Raw genomic sequence first — 23,895 nt, 5'->3', positions numbered from 1 at the left:
ATTACTGTTCTGTAGCCACTAAGAGTGCCATAGAAACACACTTTGACATACATATGAATATTATGGATTATAAAACAATTTTTATTAAGTGAAAAGAATATGAACATTTCATAAACTACATAAAGAAATGTATCAGTAATTATCTCTACGTGGTGGGATTATATGCGATTTGATCTTTTTTTCTTAGTATTTTCATTTTTCTACAATGAGAACATGCTACTTCTGTAATATGGTAAAAACATACTAATGTCACAAAGAATTATAAAATAAATCCTTGTAGATATATGAAAGATAGAAAGGTAGAATCTATAATAGGTGATCTGATTACTATTTTGACCATTTTACAGGGATGGGGAAAGTCAAAAGAGTCATTATTATTTTCAACAGAGGAACACTTTATCCAGTAGATAAGGAAAGCATCTGCTATGGAAAAAACAAGATGTTCAAGCATGTTTGAAACCCTGCCATGAGGAAGGACCTTGTAAACAGAAGTAAACAAGTAGAATCTGAACAAAGGTGGGAGACAGTGGTGGGAGGCAAAACACTCGGTCTTTTTTCCCTCTGTATTTCTTTTTGTGAGTCTCCTGTCCTTTCCTCCTCTTTTTCTTCTTCATCAGCCACAGCTTCCTTATCAAATTCTTTTGATGGCTTGCACCCAAGATTAGTGGTGAGAACTGCACTGTAGATCTTGTTTTCACATTAACTACTTGTTTGGGGCAAACATTCCATCATCCTGGTAGATAAACTTTACTAATTCAATTACTGAATCTATGAAATGTCTACATTAGAAAATTTCTAGGTCTTGACATTTTATGATAGCTTAAAGATAAATATTGTTTCCTCAAATAGTTAAAACTTAAAACAATTCCTTTCTTAAATTTTTAAGACAATGGGGCTGACACTGTGGCATAGTGGGCTAACTCTCTGCCTGCAGGGCCAGCATCCCAAATGGGCACACCAGTTCATGTCTCCACTGCTCCTCTTCTGATCCATCTCTCCTATGACCTGGGAAAGCAGTAGAAGATGGCCCAAGTGTTTGGGCTTCTGCACCCATATGGGAGACTTGGAAGAAGCTCCTGGCTCCTGACTTCAGATTGGCCCAGCTCCGGCTGTTGTGGATATTTGGGGAGTGAACAAACAGGATGGAAGACCTTTCTCTCTGTCTCTCTCCTCCGTCTCTCCGTAACTCTACCTCTCAAATAAACAAAATATTTAAAAACAAATTTTTAAGATGAGACAGCATCTACCTTCTGTACTTGGGTCATAAACATCCTAACTAGTAAATTTATGTTTCAGGGAGAATCTATTTGTCTTAGAATCCTCTCTCCCCAAAAAACCTCCATCAGAAGCTAAGTTAGTAATATATGGAAAAGGAAGCCTGCAATATTCTTCTAGCCACCTCTTTCTAATTCCTATAGATATCTACATGGCAATATTAAATCTGCATGAAAACAGTGAGAAATAGTTGGATAATTATTTTTTCCAAATAAGGAAATAAATAAAAATAAAGACTGACTAAAGGCTAAAATGTAAATTTAAAAAGAGTATGCTATGACTGTCAAAGAACAATTTACTATTTTATTCCTTTTAGTATTTTTTTGTTCTACTTAATACCATTGGTTGAACTCTTCAATTAACATACAATTATTCTTAGACATTTAAATTTAACTGAAAAATGATCCCTGTTAAATATAAGAGTGGGAATAAGAGAGGGAGGAGATGTATACTTCGGCACATGCTCACTTGGACGTACCCCTAATGGTAGAGCTAGATATGTGCCAGGGGATTCCAATTCAATCCCATCAAGGCGTCATGTACCAATGCCATCTTACTAGTCAAAGTGATCAGTTTCAGTTCATACTTGATCATAATGATAGGATTAAGTGTCAAAGGGATCACATAAACAAGACTAGTGCCTGCTAATACTAACTGATAGAATTAAAAAGGAGAGAAAGATCCAACATGGGAAGTGGGAAAAACAGCAGACTCATAGAATGTCCTAAATAGCACTCTGGCCTCAGAATCAGCCTTTAAGGCATTTGGATCTGGCTGAAAAGCCCATGAGAGTATTTCAGGCATGGAAAGCCAAGACACTCTGGCAAAAAAAAAAAACAAAAACAAAAAAAACAAAAACAACACCTAAATGAAAGATCTCTGTGAGTGAGATCCCAGTGGAAAGAATGGGCCATCAAAGAAGGAGGTACCTTTCTCTGAAGAGAGGAGAGAACTTCAACTTTGACTATGGCCTTGTCTAAATAAGATCAGAGTTGGTGAACTCAAGAGGCTTCCATAGCCTTGGCAGCTTATGACAAGAGCCTCGGGTGATTACTGACGTCATAAATAAGAGTGTCAAGTGTTAAATCAACAACAGGAGTCATTGTGCACTTACTCCTCATGTAGGATCTCTGTCCCTAATGTGTTGTACTATGTGAATTAACGGTTAAACTACTACTCCTCAAACAGTACTCTATACTTTGTGTGTCTGTGTGGGTGCAAACTGTTGAAATCTTTACTTAATAAATACTAAGAAGATCTTCTGTACATAAAGATAATTGAAAATGAATCATGGTGTGAATGGATGGGAAGAGGGAGTGGGAACTGGGATGGTTGTGGGTGGGCGGGAGGTTATGGGGGGAAAAAGCTGCTATAATCCAAAAGTTGTACTTTGGAAATTTAAATTTATTAAATAAAAGTTAAAAAAGGGTATTCTAATATAGAATATGTATAGTCTGCTTCCTTGTGGGTAGCACTGTCAGATGATACTTCTTGTAATCCCCTGTATCAGTTACATGGAGGCTAATACATAGTAGGCACTAAATAGATGATTAAACTAATTAATTTCTTGAGAAATAGTAAATATAAAATGTACTGATTGTTCAACACAAACATGTTCATTAGTAAAAGAACCAATATTTCTCAAAATTTTATTGTTTCTTGATGTAGTAGCAAAATATACACGCAGAGGGTCAGTCTCTTCAATTTCCTTTAGGCTGTAATTCATAAGACAGTCTAAGTTTAGCACATCTGTTGGTTTTGATATAAATACCTCATATAGTTGCAAGCAGATGGCATCTATGAACCCAACTTGCATACTTGGGATTTTGTTTTTCTTCTCCCTGTTCATTAGATCCTGAAAATACAAGCACAGATCTACATTTAGTTAAAGAACAAAATGTAACTTAGCTCCAAAAAGATGAAAAATCATTGGGCTAATTTAGGTCAGATTAGCAACCAAGTCCATAAAATAAAGTAAAAGATGACTTCACTTCCAGGAAAAAGTCATTCCAAAAGGCATAAGTGGTTTGAAAAGAATCTCTCCTGTATTTGGAGAGACATCCTCAATATAAAAAGGTAGTGTGTATCAAACATATTTACTCTCTATGTGCCCTTCGTTACAGTATTTCTGGGAATTTATCCTAACAAGATAATGAAGAATGGCATTGAAAAATTCAGCAGTACAGATGTTTATCACGGTGCTGTTTATGAGAGTGAACACTGCAAACATCATTACACAAAAGGAAGTGGTAAATTATGATTACATTTATTTCATGTAACCATGGTAAATACACAGAAAAACACCTGTTACATTAAAAAGCGGCTTATAATACTTCAATAGAAAAAGTAAATTATAAAAAAAGTACAATATGATGACCTCTTTTGCTCTCTGTGATGATGAAAACATATCATCCTTCTTTTATGAAAAATGTTTACAAAATAAAATGAGAAATATTCCTCAGGAAGGGTTCCATAGAAGCATAAAAAGAAACTGACAATGAAAAAAATGAACTTTAATAATTCCTTCCAATAAAGTCTTATACTTACAGTGGGCTCTATATTGAGTTCTTTTCTCTCTCTGTCTCCTTGATCAAAAAATTCAGTTGCCACAAGTTCTGCTATCTGAAATAAATAACAGACTGAATTTTGGCAGTGGAAAATATATCATTCTTTAAAACTGAGATTTTTAATGAAAGTAAGAAAATCTGTCAAATCGATAATGTTCAACCACATCAATAAAAATCATAATAAAGCAGTAATGAGTAATAGATATTATATAATTATATTTCATTTGTTTCAAATGTGTAACTAATCACAAGGACAGGGTTTGTAATCTATAATTAAGCATAAAAAATGCAATTTCAACTTCACCAATAAATGGGAAAACTGTGTTCCGATCTTTATTTATAATCAATGAGATATTTATTAAGCATCTGCTTATAAAAAGTGCTGTGAAAAACACAGTACCAAATAGGCCTAAATATCGCAATTGATTTATAGGCCTTATAAGTTTCTTTTAATATTAAGTTCTCTTCTCTTTAATTTTCTTTGCAATTTGTCGTTAGTGTTGATGAATGGATAAGGTTGTTTATCTTACTGTTTCCCAGATTCTGGAGTTTATAGATTACATTCCTATTGTGTCATTTAGTATGATTCTTTACATCCTGTATTTCTAGACACTGGTAATGAGATCTAGAGGCCAGATTAGATCAAAATTTTAATTAATTAACTAACTTTGGGAGGGACATGGCTACTCAATAGGTATGCTACATATTTCTACTGGTGGATATACAATGCTTGGTTACCTCTCTTTTTCAGCATTATCAGTTATTAATGATCTTTGCCTAAAACTGTTAATGTAGTAGCTGCAAAAGTGTGATATTCAAAGCCAGCATTCTCTTTTCCTTTATTATACAACAAAAAGAAATTTTCTCATAATTATCCTAAAATATAATTCATAAAACAAAAGGAAGGAAAATGCTTGGTTTCTTTTTTTTTTAATAACTTGATTCTCAAGCATTTTCCAAATATGACTATGGAAGTTTTTTAAATTAGTTTTTATTATATTGAACTCTGGAATTTAAACATACTTTATGTATTTCAGTCTTACTGATGTGCAGATTCTTCCATTTTGGCCAGTGGGTGCTCATTGAGTCAGATCCTTTGTTCTGTAGACACACCCCCACATCCTTCCTTTCTGATTAACAAAATATTCTAGGCTTATCATGAATATTTCCAGCTCTAGAACTGAAATCAGCTATTTTTCTTGGAGCTCCGGTTCCTTTAAATTGAGGTATTTAGAAACTTCGGTCCTGGCACTATGCTTATTTATTATTACTGGATTGATCACTATTGTTAAGTCTATTTAGGGGATGGGGCTAGAACACAACCTAAGTTCATACAATACTTCAAATTCAGATTTAGGAATACAGGATTTCTGCATAACCTCATCTGTCTTAGATCTTTCTATTCATCCTGAGAAGCCAGTTCTCAACAATATCAATGCAATTTCTTCTTTGCTTTTATTGGAGAACAATAGGGACCGAATGTCAAAGTTACCACCAATATGATTTTAAAAGTTTTTAGTTCTTTTGGAGATATGGTCAAATTGCTGTTATTATATTGCTTGTAATGCACTAGTTCCTCTTAGTATGGTGTTGCAACCAAAATCAGTTTGTTTCATTTTACTTTCAAGGTTTAGTGATTGATTTATTCAATTTTATTTTATAACTAGGAGAATTATTTACGTGGTTCTAAAATTAGATCTACAAAACAAGCACACTAAAGGAAATATTTTTTTAAACTATTACCTCAATCTTATTCTTTCCGTCTTGGAAACTATTAACTTTTTTGTGTTTAATCCTTTTTAAAATATAAGTGAACACAGACCTTTATTCATATTTCACTCTTTTAGATAAATGATAGCATACCATATATACTTTGCTCTATCTTGTTTTTTTTCACTTAAAATTATTTATCTTCCTAATAAATCCATAGCATTACAGAGACACTTATTTCTTTTTACAGTAGCATTGAGCTTATATAAATGTACTATGACTTATTCAATCAGTGCCCTCTGATGAACGTTTCAGCTGTTTCCAGTCTTTGTTATTATAAATAGCACTAAAATGAAGACCTTTGTATAGATATCTTACTATATTCTTTCCAGCATATCTTTGGGATAAGAGTCCTAGAAATAAAGATAAATATGTGTATATGTATATGCTTCCAAAAGGTTATTCTAGTTTGCATTCTATATTTTCCCACAGTTTATACAGCAGAATATGATGTAAAACTTTTGGATTTTTGACAATTTAATGTGTTGTCCAATGTGAAGTAATGCTATAACTAGTACTGAAACAGTATTTTACACTTTGTGTTTCTGTGTGGGTGCAAACTGATGAAATCTTTACTTAATATATACTAATTCGATCTTCTGTATATAAAGATAACTGAAAATGAATCTTGATGTGAATGGAATGGGAGAGGGAGCGGGAGATGGGAGGGGTGCGAGTGGGAGGGAAATTATTGGGGGGGGGAAGCCATTGTAATCCATAAACTGTACTTTGGAAATTTATATTTACTAAATAAAAAATAAAAATTAAAAAAAATGGTTGGGAAATGATTATCTCAAAGAATTTTTTAATGAAGTATATTTTACATAGTATGATATGCATAGGTGTTAAGTATGTAGTTCAGTGCATTAACAAATATATGAAACCATGTAATGTACACTCCACCCAACATATAGATTATTTCCATCACCCAAGAAGGTGCCCTCTTGCCCCTTCCCAGTAATTCTTTTTTCTCCATTCTCCTATAACCACTGTTGAAATTTTTCTCATCATTGACTGATTGTGCTTATTTTAGAATTTCATATAAATAAAATCACAGTATATATTCTTTGATATCTGGCCTGTTTTCATTCAGCATAACATTTATGAAACTCTTCCCGTATGCCCTGTGTAGCAACAGTTTATTTTTCTTGTTAAGCTGTATTCCACCACATGAAGGAATATGCTACCAGATATACTACCATTGTCCTGTTGATACATGTCTCAGTTGCTTCTAGTGTCTTCACTTATTGCATTAATGTAGTTTTAATTTGTATTTTTTCTTATGATTGAAGATCTGAGAATGTTTTCAGATGAGTAAAGGTAATTCATTTTTTTCTATCAATTTCTATTCAAAATTTTGGCCCAGTTTTTTTCCCCTTAGGATTGTTTGTATCTTTCTTCCCTATTTTTATAAGTTCTTTATATATCAGGGATATTAATTATAAGATATGTTATAAATATTTTTATCGGTTTCTCCTTATCTTTGATGTTGCTTATGTTTCTTTTTAACATAAACATTTTTACATAACCAAGTTTGTCAGTCTTTTCCTTTGTTTCTGCATCTTGAGTTAAAGTTAGAAAAGTTTTCTTCCTCCTAGATTACAGAAAAATCCACTTGTGTTTTTATCTAATACTTGTATGGTTTAATTATCTACAGTGAACTCAATATTTCACTTGAAATTTACATATGTAGAGTAGAACCAATTTTGTCTTCTTCCATCTGGTTATTCACTCTTCCCCAAAATACTTAGTAAGTATCTTTTTTCCAGATATTTAAAATGCTATCCATTATAAACCAAGTGTTCTATGAAATGCTAGATTTTCTGCTGTGTTTCATTGGTCTGCTATGAAAACCAAGCTGTTTTCTTTATAGAGACTTTATAGCATTGCTTCCATGTCTGCCACAAAACTTGCATGTTTGCTCCATATTTTCAAGATTTTCTTTGTGGGGGAGCAACTCGGACTAGACTAAGCTACTGGAATTAAGACTTATTCTATGCATCTGCTCTCCCATAATATGGCGCTGGGAGAGGAGTAAACAACTTCTACACAGCTGCCTCCAGTTCGACCAGTAACCTGCAGGAGCTGATCCTGCTCCTGATTGGAGGAGAGCCGCGTACTCGGCGTGTGGGTAGCAGAGTTGGGATTGGTGGAAGAGAACTATAAAGGAGGAGAGAGACAACATGCATGAGGAACATCTAAAGGGAACATCCAGATAACATCTGAGCAGCCCCCGAGAGAGCTGGCCGGTGGTGTGCCGCTCCCCCGCGGAAGTGGGGAAAGTGGCAGGGGGAGCCGCACTTCCACAGAGGTGGAAGGGTCGGCAGCCAACCCGGGAAGGGCCGAGCAGACAAAAGAACAGCACAGGGTCTTGTGTCGTTCCTCCGCGAAGAGGGGGAGCGACATAATGGTGCCGTGACTCGGATAGGAAACCTAGGAGGGAAGAAGCGGGAAGAAGCGGGAAAATACCGGAGAGAGAGACTGGCAAAGAGCCTAGGGAAAAGCCGGACGGAAAAAGTGCCGGAAGAAATCTAGGGTTGAAAACGAAAGTGAAAGCTAGAAGAAACTTAGACTCGGATATGGACTGCAGGTTGAAAGTGAAAGTGAAAGCTAGAAAAAACTTAGACTCGGATACAGACTGTGGGGAGAAGCCAGGAGAAATGAGGGAGAAATATTGTTGGAAGAAAGTTAGAAAATATACCGGGTAGAAAAAAAAAATATGTTAGGGAAAATGAAGCCGCGGGGGCAGGCCGAAGCGGAGACGTAAGCTAGGTTGGGATTCGTCAAGTCAGCCCCGGGGAGCAAAACACAGGAAGCCAAACCGAAAAGCGGAGACGTAAGCTAGGTTGGATTTCGTCAGGTTAGCCCAGGGAACTTAGACTGAAAACTAAACCAACCGATGGCGGAAACGTGAGCTAGGCTGTGATTCGCGGAAGCCGTTGAGCACAGAGAAAGCACGCGGGGCACAAGCGGAGAGAGCGCACAGGGCGCGAGTAGATAGGAAGTGCGGGGCTGGCGTGGAGGCCATGGTGCGGGTGCGAAGGGCGCAGAGACCGCGGAGCGCGCGCAGAGCCGGGAAGCCGCGCAGATGAGAGAAGCGCAGGCTGAAGCCGCGCAGAGCCGGGAAGCCGCCGTGGGGCGAGTCGCCGAGAAGCTGCCTTGGGGTGGGTGCCGGGAAACCGCGGGCATAAGAGAAACAGAAGTATAGAAGTAAAATGAGAGAAATAGGAATGCTGGCAGATAGAAGTAAAATAGGAGAGATAGGAATGCCCGGAGATAGAGAAATAGAGAAAAATAAGGCCTCCCCACAACACGGCAATGACAGGGCTTGGATTCGGTCTGCCTGATTAGTAAGACGATAAGCACCTGTGGGCGGCTAGCAGAATATCGCTGCAGGTCACCGAAGACAGGCACGTTATCAACACCAATAAGTCTCCCCACAACATGGCAATGAGAGAGCTTGGATTTGGTCTGTCTGATTAAGGCGATAAGCACTTGCAGACAGCTCGAGCAGAGCATGCACTGTAGGGCACCGAACACAGGCACGCATCAGCGCCTAAAAACCTCCTCACAACATGGCGAGGAGAGGAGCCGGATTCGGTTTGCCTGATTGGTAGGGCTTGTAAGCACCTGTGGACAAGTCCAGCATGCAGAGCAGAGTGTGTGCTGTGGGGCACCGAAGACAGGCGCGTATCAACGCCAAAAAATAAAAAGAAAGAGGGAATTGTGGGGAGCAACTCAGACTAGACTAAGTTACTGGAATTAAGACTTATTCTATGCATCTGCTCTCCCACAATATGGCGCTGGGAGAGGAGTAAACAACTTCTACACAGCTGCCTCCAGTTCGACCAATAACCTGCAGGAGCTGATCCTGCTTCTGATTGGAGGAGAGCAGCGTACTCGGCATGTGGATAGCAGAGTTGGGATTGGTGGAAGAGAACTATAAAGGAGGAGAGAGACAACATGCACGAGGAACATCTAAAGGGAACATCTGGATAACATCTGAGCAGCCCCCAAGAGAGCCAGCCGGCGGTGTGCTGCTCCCCCGCGGAAGTGGGGAAAGTGGCAGAGGGTGCCGCCCTTCCACGGAGGTGGAAGAACCCGCAGCAAACCTGGGAAGGGCCGAGCAGACAAAAGAACAGCGCAGGGTCTTGTGTCGTTCCTCCGCGAAGAGGGGGAGTGACATTTCTTGAGCATTTTTGATTCCCCTCAATCCTCCAAATGAATTTTGAAGTCAATTTGCCTGACTTTAAAACAAATATTTTTTTAACTTTTATTTAATAAATTTAAATTTCCAAAGTACAACTATTGAATTATAGCAGCTTTTCCTCCCCATAACCTCCCACCCACCCGCAACCATCCCATCTCCCACTCCCTCTCCCATCCATTCACATCAAGATTCATTTTCAATTATCTTTATATACAGAAGATCTTCTTAGTATTTACTAAGTAAAGACTTCAACAATTTGCATTCATACAGAAACACAAAGTATAAAGTACTATTTGACTACTAGTTATGTCGTTAATTCACAACACATTAAGGACAGAGATCCTACATGGGGAGTAAGTGCACAGTGACTCCTATTGTTGATTTAACAATTGACACTCTTATTTATGATGTCAGTAATCACCCGAGGCTCTTGTCATGAGCTGCCAAGGCTATGGAAGCCTCTTGAGTTTGCCAGCTCCGATTATATTTAGACAAGGCCATAGTAAAAAAAAAAAAATGAAATCCGGTCATTTGCAACAAAATGGAGGAATCTGGAAAACATCATGCTAAGTGAAATAAGCCAGTCCCAAAGGGACACATATGATATGTTCTCCCTGATTGGTGATATCTAACTGAGCACCTAAAAGGAAACCTGTTGAAATGAAATGGACACTATGAGAAACAATGACTTGATCAGCCCTTGTCCTGATTGTCGAGGGACAACTTACTACTTTATTCCTTTTAGTATTTTTTTTTGTTCTACTTAACACCATTGGCTGAATTCTTCAATTAACACACAATTATTCTTAGGTGTTTAAATTTAACTGAAAAGTGATCCCTGTTAAATATAAGAGTGGGAATAAGAGAGGGAGGAGATGTACAGCTTGGCATATGCTCAATCAGACTTGCCACTAATGGTGGAGTTAGAAACATGCCAGGGGATTCCAATTCAATCCCATCAAGGTAGCATGTACCAATGCCATCTCACTAGTCAAAGTGATCAGTTTCAGTTCATAATTGATCATTATAGGATTAAGAGTCAAAGGGGTCACATAAACAAGACTAGTGTCTGCTAACACTAACTGATAGAATTAATAAAGAGAGAACAATCCAACATGGTTAGTGGGATACACAGCAGTCTCATAGAATGGCAGATGTCCTAAATAGCACTCTAGCCTCAGAATCAGCCCTTAAGGCGTTTGGATCTGGCTAAAAAGTCCAAGAGAGTATTATAGGCATGGAATGCCAAGACACTGTGGCAAAAAAAAAAAAAAAAAACCCTAAATAAAAGATCTCTGTGAGTGAGATCCCAGTGGAAAGAACTGGCCATCAAAGAAGGCACCTTTCTCCTAAGGGAGGAGAGAAATTCCCAAACAAATATTGATAGGATTTTTATTACAACCTAATCATCAAATATATAAATTAGCCTAGGGAGGGAGAGATAATATTATATTTGTGAGTTTTTCTTCTAAGAACATGGTGCATCTTCTTTTCATATTAGTCTAACTTTGTGCTTTACTAATAAGGTTTCTAATCTTCTTTAAAGTTTTTTGATTTTTCCCATTTATACTTAGATATCTTATTAATATTATTTACTATTTGCAATCGTAAATAGGGCCTTCTTTTCCATTATATATTATAATTGGTTTTCTTATTTAGGTTTTTCCATTGCTTATTTTGGGTTTTCCAGATATAAATAATACTACGTACAGTAGAAATAATTTTACTCCTGGGGCTGGCACTGTGGCGCAGTGTGTTATTGCCTTGGCCTGAAGCGCCGGCATCCCATATGGGTGCTGGTTCTAATCCTGGCTGCTATTCTTCTCATCCAGCTCTCTGCTATAGCCTGGGAAAGCAGTAGATGATGGCCCAAGTCCTTGGGCCCCTGCCCCTACGTGGGAGACCCGGAAGAAGCTCCCAGCTCCTGGCTTCAGATCGGCGCAGCTCCGGCCGTTGTGGCCATCTGGGGAGTGAACCAGTGGTTGGAAGACCTCTCTCTCTGTTTCTACCTCTTTCTGTAACTCTGTTTAAAAAAAAAAAAGAAATAATTTTACTCCCTTGTTTCTAATTTCTATAACTCATATTCACTTTGACTTTTCTAATTCCATTGGTTAATACCTCCAACACAATTATTTATTTACTTTTGAAATAAGCCATATTTTAAGGAAGTGTAATTTTTTTTTTTAATTTTTTTTTTTTTTTTTTGACAGGCAGAGTGGACAGTGAGAGAGAGACAGAGAGAAAGGTCTTCCTTTTGCCGTTGGTTCACCCTCCAATGGCCGCCACGGCCGGCGCGCTGCGACCGGCGCACCGCGCTGATCCGATGGCAGGAGCCAGGAGCCAGGTGCTTTTCCTGGTCTCCCATGGGGTGCAGGGCCCAAGCACCTGGGCCATCCTCCACTGCACTCCCTGGCCACAGCAGAGGGCTGGCCTGGAAGAGGGGCAACCGGGACAGAATCCGGCGCCCCGACCGGGACTAGAACCCGGTGTGCCAGCGCCGCTAGGCGGAGGATTAGCCTAGTGAGCCGCGGCGCCGGCCAAGGAAGTGTAATTTTTTAACATGAATTGATATTGCATTTTGACAAATACTATTGCTATATTGTGGATAAGATCATATAATATTTTTCTCCGTTGTTCTGCTACCATAATGAAAACTACTCTTTATAACTGCAGTATTTAACATCATTTTGAAATCAGGTGTTGGGGTGAATGAATTAAGAAATGACAGAGATTCCAGGATGGAAGATTAGGGAATGACATACTGGGCTAGGCTAGGGATAAATAGTAAAAAGCAAAAAAAAAAAAAAAAAAAAAAAAAAAAAAGCCAGCGCTGCGGATCACTAGGCTAATCCTCTGCCTTACAGCGCCGGCACACCGGGTTCTAGTCCTGGTCGGGGCACTGGATTCTGTCCCGGTTGCCCCTCTTCCAGGCCAGCTCTTTGCTGTGGCCCAGGAAGGCAGTGGAGGATGGCCCAAGTGCTTGGGCCCTGCACCTCATGGGAGACCAGGATAAGTACCTGGCTCCTGCCTTCAGATCAGTGCGGTGCGCCAGCCGCAGCGCGCTGCCCGCGGCGGCCATTGGAGGATGAACCAACGGCAAAGGAATACCTTTCTCCCTGTCTCTCTCTCTCACTGTCCACTCTGCCTGTCTAAAAATAAAAAAAAATAAATAAAAAAACAAAAAACAAAAAACAAAAACAAAACAAAAAAATTTTCTGATGTGCACTCTCAGGGAAAATTGGAGAGAAAACCACACTAGAAATCCTACAAGAGGAAGTAGAATGCCATGGACTTTGTGTGGAGGGTACAGACATGCAGCACGAAAATGGACACAAGTGACTGCAGCAGCCGACAGCTAGAGCAGGCAGCAGCTTAGAGACAAGAGGTAAGACCAGACTGCAGCAACCTGTGATGATTTAGCTGGAGGGAGAGTATGGCGTGAGTCCAGACTGGATCCCTGAGGGCTAGTGGTTGCCAGTGGACCCTGTGGAAGTAGAGGGGCACATTTATCTTGCCCCAACTTTCCCACAATAACGCCTGCTGCCTAGCTGAGAAAGGGTGGGCACTCTTCTGGGTTTGGGTGGGATCTGTGGAAGACTTTGTGCATGAGTACAGCAACTGGCAGAGACAGGAATCCATGTTCTTGGTACTACTAGCAGAAGTGGCAGGGAGAAAGCAACATTAAGCTAGCGGCTCTTGTGTAAGTACGTGATCCAGATATTCTAGCAAAGGGAAAAAAAATCTGTACTCCCCACTGAGCCTGGTTCGGAGGTAGCCGGGCAACCACATAGAACGGTGAGGCACTCGCAGCCTCCCAGGATCAAGAGGTCAAGACAGAACTGACTCAGGGAACATCTGCCTCTCTGTTGAATGAATAGGGTGGCAGGGCAGAACAAAACCTCTGCACCAGGGACTGTGAAAGTCTTGTGAGCTGAAACCATGGCTACTCGGTGGTTACATGAGAGGGTGCAGAGTGTAGTGGTGTCTCGATCACTGGGTATGGCTCCACACACTTGGAGCTTCTTGGTTGCCTAGGGCGGGTCATTGCAGTGGGGACTGAGCTCACAGAGAGGTCAGCGCAGATTATTTGTGTAGTCTTACAGCAGCATGGATGAGTGTTGAACACATTAGGGATGACACCCAGGCATTATTCAGCTTGAGGGAGAGGAGGCAAGGCGGTGATCACACCAACAGAGGTAACCATTCTCCCCCTTCTGTTAATAAGAGGTCTATCATGCCCAACATGGGTGTTACCCTGGATACTTGCCCCACACTAACCAGAGCTCCCTGGCCACACCCACCACACATCTCTTGGTATTCACTGAAAGTGCAGATATTCCAGTAAGCCAGAGGCATAGCTCAAAGATAAAAATCAATCAAGGGAAAAAAAAATTAAACCCACCTAAAAACACAGAAATTCAAGAAACAAGAATAAGAAAGATAACAAGACCCTCCAAAAGGAACATAACAACATTTCAATATCAGAATGTGAAGATGAAGAGATTGAGGAAATGTTGGAAATGGCATTCAAAAAATTAATCATAGGATTACTCAAAAGCATCAGAAGAAAATCCACAAACTAAAGAAAACTATACATGACATGAATAAAAATTTTTACCATGGAACTGAGATTTAAGAGAAATCAAAATGAAATATTAGAAATTAAGAATTCATTGGTCAAATAGAATATGTAGTAGGAAGGCTCAAAAGCAGACTTGGTGAAGCAGAAGAAAGAATATCCAAGCTAGAAGATAAATCTTTGGAAATCTTTCAATCAGACCAAAAAAAAAAAAAAAAAAAAAAAGAAATTAGAAAACTTAAAAACAGTGTTGGAGATTTATGCAATACTATCAAATGAACCAACATAAAAGTCAGGAGTTCCTGCAGGTGTGGAAAGAGAGAATAGACTAGAAGTCTTATTTAGTGAAATAATTATAGAAAACTTCCCCAATTTGGAGAAAGAAAGGGATGTCCAAGTGCAGGAACTACATAGAACTCCTAACAGATATGAGCAGAAAAGATCTTCACCATGACACATTGTAGTCAAAATTTCCACAATAAAACATAAAGAAAAAATTCTAAAATGTGCATGAGAGAAATGGCAGACTACTTTCAGAGGTTCTCCAATTAGACTCACAGCTGACTTCTCATCAGAAATCCTACAGGCTAGAAGAGAATGGAGACACAGAGTCCAAGCCTTAAGAGAAAAAAAACTGTCATGCCAGCATCCCAGCATACTGTATCCTGCAAAGCTCTCATTTATGAATGAAGGTGAAACAAAGACCTTCTATAACAAAATTGAAAAAATTTTCCATCACTCATCCAGCCTTATTAAAATGCTTAAGGATGTGCTACACACAGAAACACAGAAAGTTAGCCATCACTACAAAAAAATGTGAAGGCAGAAAATCTCCCAATAAAAGTACAAAAGAAATCCAAAGTGAACAACAGGAATATTTATGGGAAAACAGCAGGGCCAAGTCATTACTTATCAATAGTCACCCTGAATGTAAATGGCCTAAACTCTCCAGTTAAAAGATATAGCATAATAGCTGAATGGATTAAAAATATGAACCATTTCTTTGCTGCCTACAAGAAACACATCTTACCAACAAAGATACATGCAGAATGAAAGTGAAAGGGTGGAAAAAGATATCCCATGCTAATGGAAAGTAAAAAAGGGCAGGTGTTGCCATCCTAATATCAGACAAAATATACCTTAGCACAAAAACTGTTAAAAGAGATGAAGAAGTGCACTATGAAATGATTAAAGGATCAATTAAACAGGAATATTTGACTATAATAAATGTATACACACTCAATTACAGGGCTCCTGGCTATTTAAAAGAAATGTTAATGGATCTAAAGGGAGACAGAGACTCCAATACAATGGTAATGCAGGACTTCAATACCCTACTTTCATCAACAGACAGATCAACTAGACAAAAATAAACAAAGAAACAACAGAGCTAATTGCACTATGGACCAAATGGACCTAATTGATATCTACAAAGCTTTTCACCCCACAGTTGCAGAATACACATTTTTCTCATCAGTGCATCAAACTTTCTCTAGGATAGACCATATGTTAGACCATAAAGCAAGTCTCAGCAAATTCAAAAAAATTGAAATCATATCATACATATTCTCTGACCACAATGGAATGAAGCTGGAAATCAACTACACAAGAATCTCTGGGTCATATGCAAGCACATAGAGACTGAACAAAATGTTTCTGAATGAACAGTGGGTCACTGAATAAATCAAAAGAGAACTAAAAAAATTTCTGGAAATGAATGAAGACAACAATATATCATATCAAAATGTATGGGATACAGCAAAAGCAGTGTTAAGAGAGAAGTTTATGGGAATTGGTGCCTACATGCAGAAATTGGAAAGGTACCAAATAAATGAGCTATCAATGCATCTCAAAGACCTAGAAAAACAACAACAAACACAAACCTCAGATTAGAAGGAGGGGAGAAATAATTAAAATTAGAGAAGAAATAAATAAAATTGAAACAAGAAAATACAAAAGATCAGTGAAATGAAGAGCTGGCTTTTAGAAAAATAAATAAAATTGATGTACCACTGACCCAACTAACCAAAAAAAAAAGAGTGAGAAGACCAAAATCAATAAAATCAGAGATGAAAAAGGAAATGTAACAACAGATACCACAGAAATAAAAATAATCAGGAATTACTATAAAGAGTTGTCAGGCAACAAATTGGGAAAACTAGAAGAAATGGAGAATCCTAGATACATGCAACCCAACAAAACCGAGTCATAAAGACATAGAAAACCTAAACAGACCAATAACCAAGATAGAAATTGAATCATTGATAAAGACTTTCCCAACAAAGAAAAGCCTAGGACTGGAAAGCTTCACTGCTGAATTCTACCAGACATTTAATGAAGAATTAATTCCAATTCTTCTCAAGCTATTTGAAACAACTGAAAGGGAGGGAATCTTCCCAAACTGATTCTGTGAAGCCTGCATCACTTTAATTCCTAAACCAGAAAAAGATACTACAGGGAAAGAGAACTATAGACCAATATCTCTGATGAACATAGATGGAAAAATCCTCAACAAAATACTAGCTAATCGAATCCAACAACACATCAGAAAGATCATTCACTCACACCAAGTGGGATTTATCCCTTGTATGAGGGATTATTCAACATTTGCAAATCAATTAATGTGATACAACACATTAATGAGCTGAAGAACAAAGCCCATATAATTATCTCAATAGATGCAGAGAAAGCATTTGATAAAATACAGCATATTTTCATGATGAAAACTTTAAGCAAATTGGGTATAGAAGGAACATTCCTCAACATAATCAAGGCAATTTATGGCAAATCCATGGCCAGCATCCCACTGAAGAAGGAAAAGCTGGAAGCATTCCCCTTAAGATCCAGAACCTAACAATGATGCTGACTCTCACCACTGCTTTTTTTTTTTTTTTTAAAGATTTATTCATTTACTTGAGAAGCAGAGTTACAGAAAGAGGGAAAGGGAATTTTCCATCTGCCCATTCACTCCCCACATGGCCACAATGGCTGTAGCTGCGCTGATCTGAAGTCAGGAACTTCTTCCAGGTCTCCCATGTGGGTGCAGGGACCCAAACATGTGAGCCATCCTCCACTGCTTTCCCAGGTGATAAGCAGGAGCTGCAGTTGGCAGCAGTGTTACTGGGCAACAGACTTCTATGGGGCTTCTGTCCTAGGAGCACAGGCATCCCTTGGTGATGGGAATGTTGTGATGCAGCATACACCTGGCTGTAGTTTGCAAACTGTTGGACTGTATTGATGGAAGACAGTAACATTTCCTCTCTGCTGATCAATGTATTGTAGCATGATGGAAGCTACCAGTCCATGGGGCACACATCTGTAACGTGCTGTCACCCAGCCTCGTCTGGTGTGGCACTGTCCAAAGCTCGTGAACAGATGATCTAGGGTGCTGGAGCTGTGGCCGCCGCCCTGCATGGCATCTTGGGCTGGGAGCCATCAGACTCCCAGACCCGGCCTCCCTCTCCTGCCTGCCCTTCACCATTGCTATTTAATATAGTCCTGGAAGCATTAGCCAAGGCTATAAAGCATGAAAAAGAAATCAAAGGGATACAAATGGGAAAGGAGTAAGTGAAACTATCCCTATTTGCAGATGACATGATTCTTTATATAGGGACTGCAAAAGAGACTCCACCGAGAGGCCGGCTCTGTGGCTCAGCAGGTTAACGTCCTGGCCTGAAGTGCTGGTATCCCATATGGGTTACCAGTTCAAGACCTGGCTGCTCCACTTCCATTCCAGCTCTCTGCTATGGCCTGGGAAAGCAGTAGAAGACGGCCCAAGTCCTTGGGCCCCTGCCCCCGTGTGGGAGACCTGGAAGAAGATCCTGGCTCCTGGCTTTGGATCGCAATGTCACAGCTCCAGCTGTTGTGGCCAGTTGGGGAGTGAACTATCAGATGGAAGACCTCTCTCTTGCTCTGCCTCTCCTCTCTCTGTGTAACTCTGACTTTCAAACGAATAAATAAATCTAAAAAAAAGACTCCACTGAGAGACTACTGGAACTCATTTTATAAATGAGTTTGGTAAAGTAGCAGGATATAAAGTCAACACATAAAAATCATTACCCTTTGCTACATGGATAATTCCATGCCTGAGAAAGAACTTTTAAGATAAGTCACATTCACAATAACGCCAAAAAGATTTAAATATGTTAGAATAAATTTAACTGAGGATGTCAAAGGTCTCTACTATGAAAACTACAAAACACTAAAGAAAGAAATAGAAGAAGACATTAAAAAATGGAAAAATCTTCCATGTTCATGGATTGGAAGAAACAACATCATAAAAATGTCCATACTACCAAAAGCAATTCACAGATTCAATACAATCCCAATCAAGATACCAATGACATTCTTAGCAGGTCTAGAAAAAATGATGCTAAAATTTATATGGAAATACAAGAGACCCCAAATAGCTAAAGCAATGTTATACAACAAAAACAAAGCCAGAGGCATCACAATACCTGATTTGAAGACATACTACAGGGCAGTTATAATCAAAACAGCTTGGAACTTACATAAAAACAGATGGGTAGATTAACAGAACAGAACATAAACTCTAGAAATCAATCTATGCATCTTCAACCAATTTATCTTTGAATAATGAGCTAAAATCAATCCCTGGTTCCAGGACAGTCTCTTCAAGAAATGGTGCTGGAAAAACTGGATCTCCACATGCAGAAGTATGAAACTAGACCCCTACCTAAACCTTACACAAAAATCCACTAAAAGTGGATCAAAGACCTAACTCTACAACACAATACCATCAAATTACTAGAGAATATTGGGAAACCTTGCAACACATTGGCATAGGCAAAGACTTCATGGAAAAAAACCTAGGAACACAGGCAATGAAAGACAAATTGACAAATGGGATTACATCAAGCTTAAGAGCTTCTGAACTGCAAGAGAAACACTCAGCAAAGTGAAGGGGCAACTGACAGAACAGGAGAAAATGTTGCAAACTATGCAAAGGATAAGGGGTTATTATTCAGAATCTATAAAGAGTTCAAGAAATTCAACAACAAGAAAACAAACAATCCAGTTAAGAAATGGGCAAAAGACTTGAACAGGCATTTTTCAAGAAAGGAAATTCAAACAGCCAACAGACACTTGAGAAAATGCTCAGGATCATTAGCCATCAGGGAAATGTAAATAAAAACCATGGTGAGGCTTCACCTCACCCCAGTTAGAATGGCTCTCATACAGAAATCAACAAATAACAAATGCTGGTGAGGATTTGGGTAAAAGGTTCCCTAATCCACTACTGTTGGTGGTAATGAAAACTGTTGCAGCCACTGTGGAAGACAGTATGGAGACAGAAATCTGCATATAGACCTACCATATGATCCAGCCATCCCACTCCTGAGAATTTATCCAAACCAAAATAAATCAGCATCTGAAAGAGTTATCTGAATCTCTATGTTCACTGCAGCACAATTCACAATAGGTAAGATACGGAATCAACCCAGATGTCCATTAACAGTTGACTGGGTAAACAATTTATGGTATATATACAATATGGAGTACTACTCAGATGTAAAACAAATAAAATCCTGTCTTTTGCAACTAGATGGACATAATTGGAAACCATTATACTTAGTGAAATAAGCCAGGCCCAAAAAGAAGTATCACTATGTTTCTAAATCTATATATATGAAATATATGAAACTTGTATAACTTAAATAAAATTTAAAAAATTACAAATACAAAGAACAAATACAAAGGTTGAATGGCGCTGCTTTGGAGGAGAGAGACTAGGGCCCCTGGTACTTCACTGTCATCAGTAGCAGTGGTCATAGTTGTAAGCATTTACTATGGGTCAAGTGTTGCCATTTAATCCTCAAAATAACTTTATGACATATAAATGTCCATTTGGGAAAATGAGTCCCATGATGAAGTAACTTACACAAGGATAATACCTAGTAAGCAACAGCACAATACTCAAACACAAGTAATCCATGTCCAAAGTTATCTTGACTGTGACATTATTTGCTTCCCTGTTTCTATAAATTTCTCTCTCCTTGGTAACTACCAACATTTTTTATTTTTAATTTATTTAAATTTTTTTAGAATTTATTTTATTCCTCAATTACCTTTTTGCCACTATAATGAAATACTTGAGAGAAGCTGACTTTGTAAATATAAAAAGTTTCTCTTATAATTTTGGAGGTTAAAGCACAAGACTGAGCAGCCCCATTAGTTTTGGCCTCTAATAGTGATAGTGATGGTGGAGTGTGGAGTGCAAGAAGAGGAAGACTCATACAGTGAGCCAGGAAGCAAATAGTGGCTGGGCCCAAGTCAGGCTTTAAAAAAATTTTTTTTTTTTTTTGACAGGCAGAATGGACAGTGAGAGAGAGAGACAGAGAGAAAGGTCTTCCTTTGCCGTTGGTTCACCCTCCAATGGCCGCCGCGGCCGGCGCGCTGTGGCCAGTGCACCGCGCTGATCCGATGGCAGGGGCCAGGTGCTTCTCCTGGTCTCCCATGGGGTGCAGGGCCCAAGCACTTGGGCCATCCTCCACTGCACTCCCTGGCCACAGCAGAGAGCTGGCCTGGAAGAGGGGCAACCGGGACAGAATCCAGCGCCCCGACCGGGACTAGAACCTGGTGTGTCGGTGCCGCAAGGCGGAGGATTAGCCTAGTGAGCCACGGTGCTGGCCTAAAATTTTTTTAAAAAATTTTATTTTATGTTGGGGCCGGTGCTGTGGCACAGCAGGTTAATGCCCTGGCCTGAAGCGCCGGCATCCCATATGGGTGCCGGTTAGAGACTCGGCTGCTCCACTTCCAATCCAGCTCTCTGCTATGGCCTGGGAAAGCAGTAGAAGATGCCCCAAGTCCTTGGGCCCCTGCACCCATGTGGGAGACCCAGAAGAAGCTCCTGGCTCCTGGCTTCAGATTGGCACATCTCCGGCCATTGCAGCCACCTGGGGAGTGAACCATTGGATGGAAGACCTCTCTCTCTCTGCCCCTCCTTCTCTCTCTCTGTAGCTCTGACTTTCAAATAAACAAATAAGTAAATCTTTTAAAATAAAATTTTATTTAATGTATATAAGTTTCATGTATTTCACATATACAGATTTAGGAACATCATGATAATTCCTACTCTACCCTCACTCCCACCTATGCTCCAACCCTTCTTACTTATCCTTCACCCATTCCCACTCTTAATTTTTACAAAGATCTATTTTCAGTTTACATTATACTCATAAGGTTAACCCTACTCCAAGTTAAGAGTTCACAAACAGTATGAAAAAAAAAAAAGAAACACCAAAAAAAACACTGTTCCTCATCAGTAGAGACAAAGGCTGTAAACAATCATTGAATCTCAAAATGCCCATTTCACTCCAATACGTTATATTTTAGGTACTCTATTAGTTACTCCACATCAGGGAAAACATATGATATCTGTCTCTTGGGATTAGCTTATTTCACTAAGTATAATGGTTTCCAGTTTTGTCTACTTTGTTGCAAAAGACAGGATTTCATTTTTTGTTTAACAGCTAAGTAGTACTCCATAATGTATGTATACCATAATTACTTTATCCAGTCATCAGCTGATGGACATCTGGGTTGATTCCATATCTTAGCTATTGTGAAATAACCTGCTATAAATATGGGGGTACAGAAAACTCTTTCATATGCTTTTCATTTGGGTAAATACCCAGGAGTGGGAATCATATGTTAGGTCTATATTTAGATTTCTATAGTATCTCCATACTGTCTTCCACAGTGGCTATGCCAATTTATATTCCCACCAACAGTGGATTAGGGTACCTTTTTTCTGCACATCCTCACCACAATCCTCTCATGACTTTGGGGTTTAAATGCTGAATGAGTTTCAGAGTCATATCCTATTCAAACTGTAGCACCTCCCACAAACCAATAGGTAAAATGGCTTAATCAAGAAGACAAAAAAGGAGGGTCAAGAATTTGGCACAGAAGTAGTACTAAAATCAAAATTTGTCAACAGCTAGTTTTTTGTTGTGGTAATATGTATGCTGTCTTTCTCAATATATCTGACAAATATTACTAAGTACAGATAACTCTTAAAAAAAGGAAAGCCTGTTTGTGTTCAACTGTATACTTTTAATACTACTTGAAAATTAGATAAAAGTATCAGAGGCTACCTTAAAGAGTAAAGACTTTCCTTATTTTGACTTACATATTACTTTTATTGTCACTAAGAAACATACCCGTTGTTGAATAGGCCAGGGTTTTGTAATTGCAGAAAGATCACAAGCAGTCATCAGCATTGCTCTGTTAAGGAAAAAAGAAACCCAGAAGTCTTATTAATGCCTATGTGAACATACACCCTGAGGAAATGGCTGCTAGTAAGAAAGTTAAAAACCCTCTAAATGATGGGAATAGCATCACTTAGTCTTATTAAAGACTAAAGAAATAGAGACAGGATTTATATAGAAGTCTGTTGCAGTGATAACAGGGTGTCATTGTTTTGGTTACCCTGTAAACCACTGGAATTTGTCCTTACACTGCCTCATTTAGCTCCAGACTGGTACAGAGAAAAATGATTAAACTTCAGGGTGAAAACTTTCCTGCTATTATTTTTTTCACTTTGGTATTATTCTCAGTGACAATATAATGAAAGCACATGGTTACTAATAATTAACCATTACAGGATAACATCAGGTGTCTTACTGATAAGAGTCCTATATCAAAAATTATGGTGGCCATCCTAATTCACTCAACAGATGTATTGGGTTTTACAAGAAAAACTTTTGAATGATTAAACAGTGTCTGCTGGAGATAGGCTCTTTTCCTCTAGCAGCTAAATGGAGAAATGAGAGGACAATACCTTTAAGTTCTTCCCTTGTCAGAAAAGCAAAACCTTTATAGGTTTCTCGAGTCTGTAACAAGGTGTTTTAGAACTGAGTCCTACAATTATCCCATTAAAGTGGTTCTTTAATGTCCTCCCATGTCAGACCCAAATTACCTGTCATATAATCCCTTTAATTTGAAGAAATGGGCAATAAGGCTATGTTTGTAAAATAGAAACACCAAAGATAAAGTGTGATTTGTTCCTCTAGTGAAACCCAACTTGAAAGTATATTTTCCCTAACTCTGTAAGGCCAGAAAGAAAAGGTATTCTAATTGTTATTCTCTCTTACACTGACTCTCTGAGAAAGGAGTAAACCTGAGATATTTCTTACTCATAAGCTTAAGGCATTAAACCTGAGATATTTCTGACCACGATTTATACCTGTTTTCATGAATGATCTCAATAATACCTGCCAACACTAACCAGCTTCTCCAAAGACTATGCACATATGATGAACATAACTACTATCTTCAAAATGAAATGTTAAAAGGTGCTAGGTCCATTGTGTACATGTCTGTAAGTGGTCCAAAATCAGAAGACTGGAGCAGAGACTTGGAATTCAAGTATCTGGAATTAGTTCTCTTTTGCTATTGGGAAAAATTGTGTGCCAATCACAACAGACAAGCCTAGACTTTCCTAAGGTGCTACTCTGAAAACATGTACA

The 23,895-nt window shown here is 38.8% G+C and overlaps 1 protein-coding gene across 7 annotated transcripts in view; it reads right to left on the bottom strand.

The window, feature by feature from the left end:
- Positions 1 to 23,895, bottom strand: part of PDE5A (phosphodiesterase 5A) — a 159,266-nt gene that overhangs the window by 4,657 nt on the left and 130,714 nt on the right. For all 7 annotated transcript variants that reach the window (XM_002717227.6, XM_008267901.5, XM_008267898.5 and 4 more), the window contains exons 18-20: positions 22,588 to 22,651; positions 3,823 to 3,897; positions 3,047 to 3,130 (exon numbers count right to left, since the gene is read on the bottom strand). In XM_002717227.6, the coding sequence (XP_002717273.1) occupies positions 3,047 to 3,130; positions 3,823 to 3,897; positions 22,588 to 22,651 (223 nt within the window). The remainder of the gene's footprint in view (positions 1 to 3,046; positions 3,131 to 3,822; positions 3,898 to 22,587; positions 22,652 to 23,895) is intronic.

The sequence above is a fragment of the Oryctolagus cuniculus genome, chromosome 8, assembly GCF_051225735.1.
Source record: "Oryctolagus cuniculus isolate XC-2025 breed Fujian yellow rabbit chromosome 8, ASM5122573v1, whole genome shotgun sequence".
Classification (NCBI taxonomy): Eukaryota; Metazoa; Chordata; class Mammalia; order Lagomorpha; family Leporidae; genus Oryctolagus; species Oryctolagus cuniculus.
This window is presented reverse-complemented; position numbering and strand designations above follow the sequence as displayed.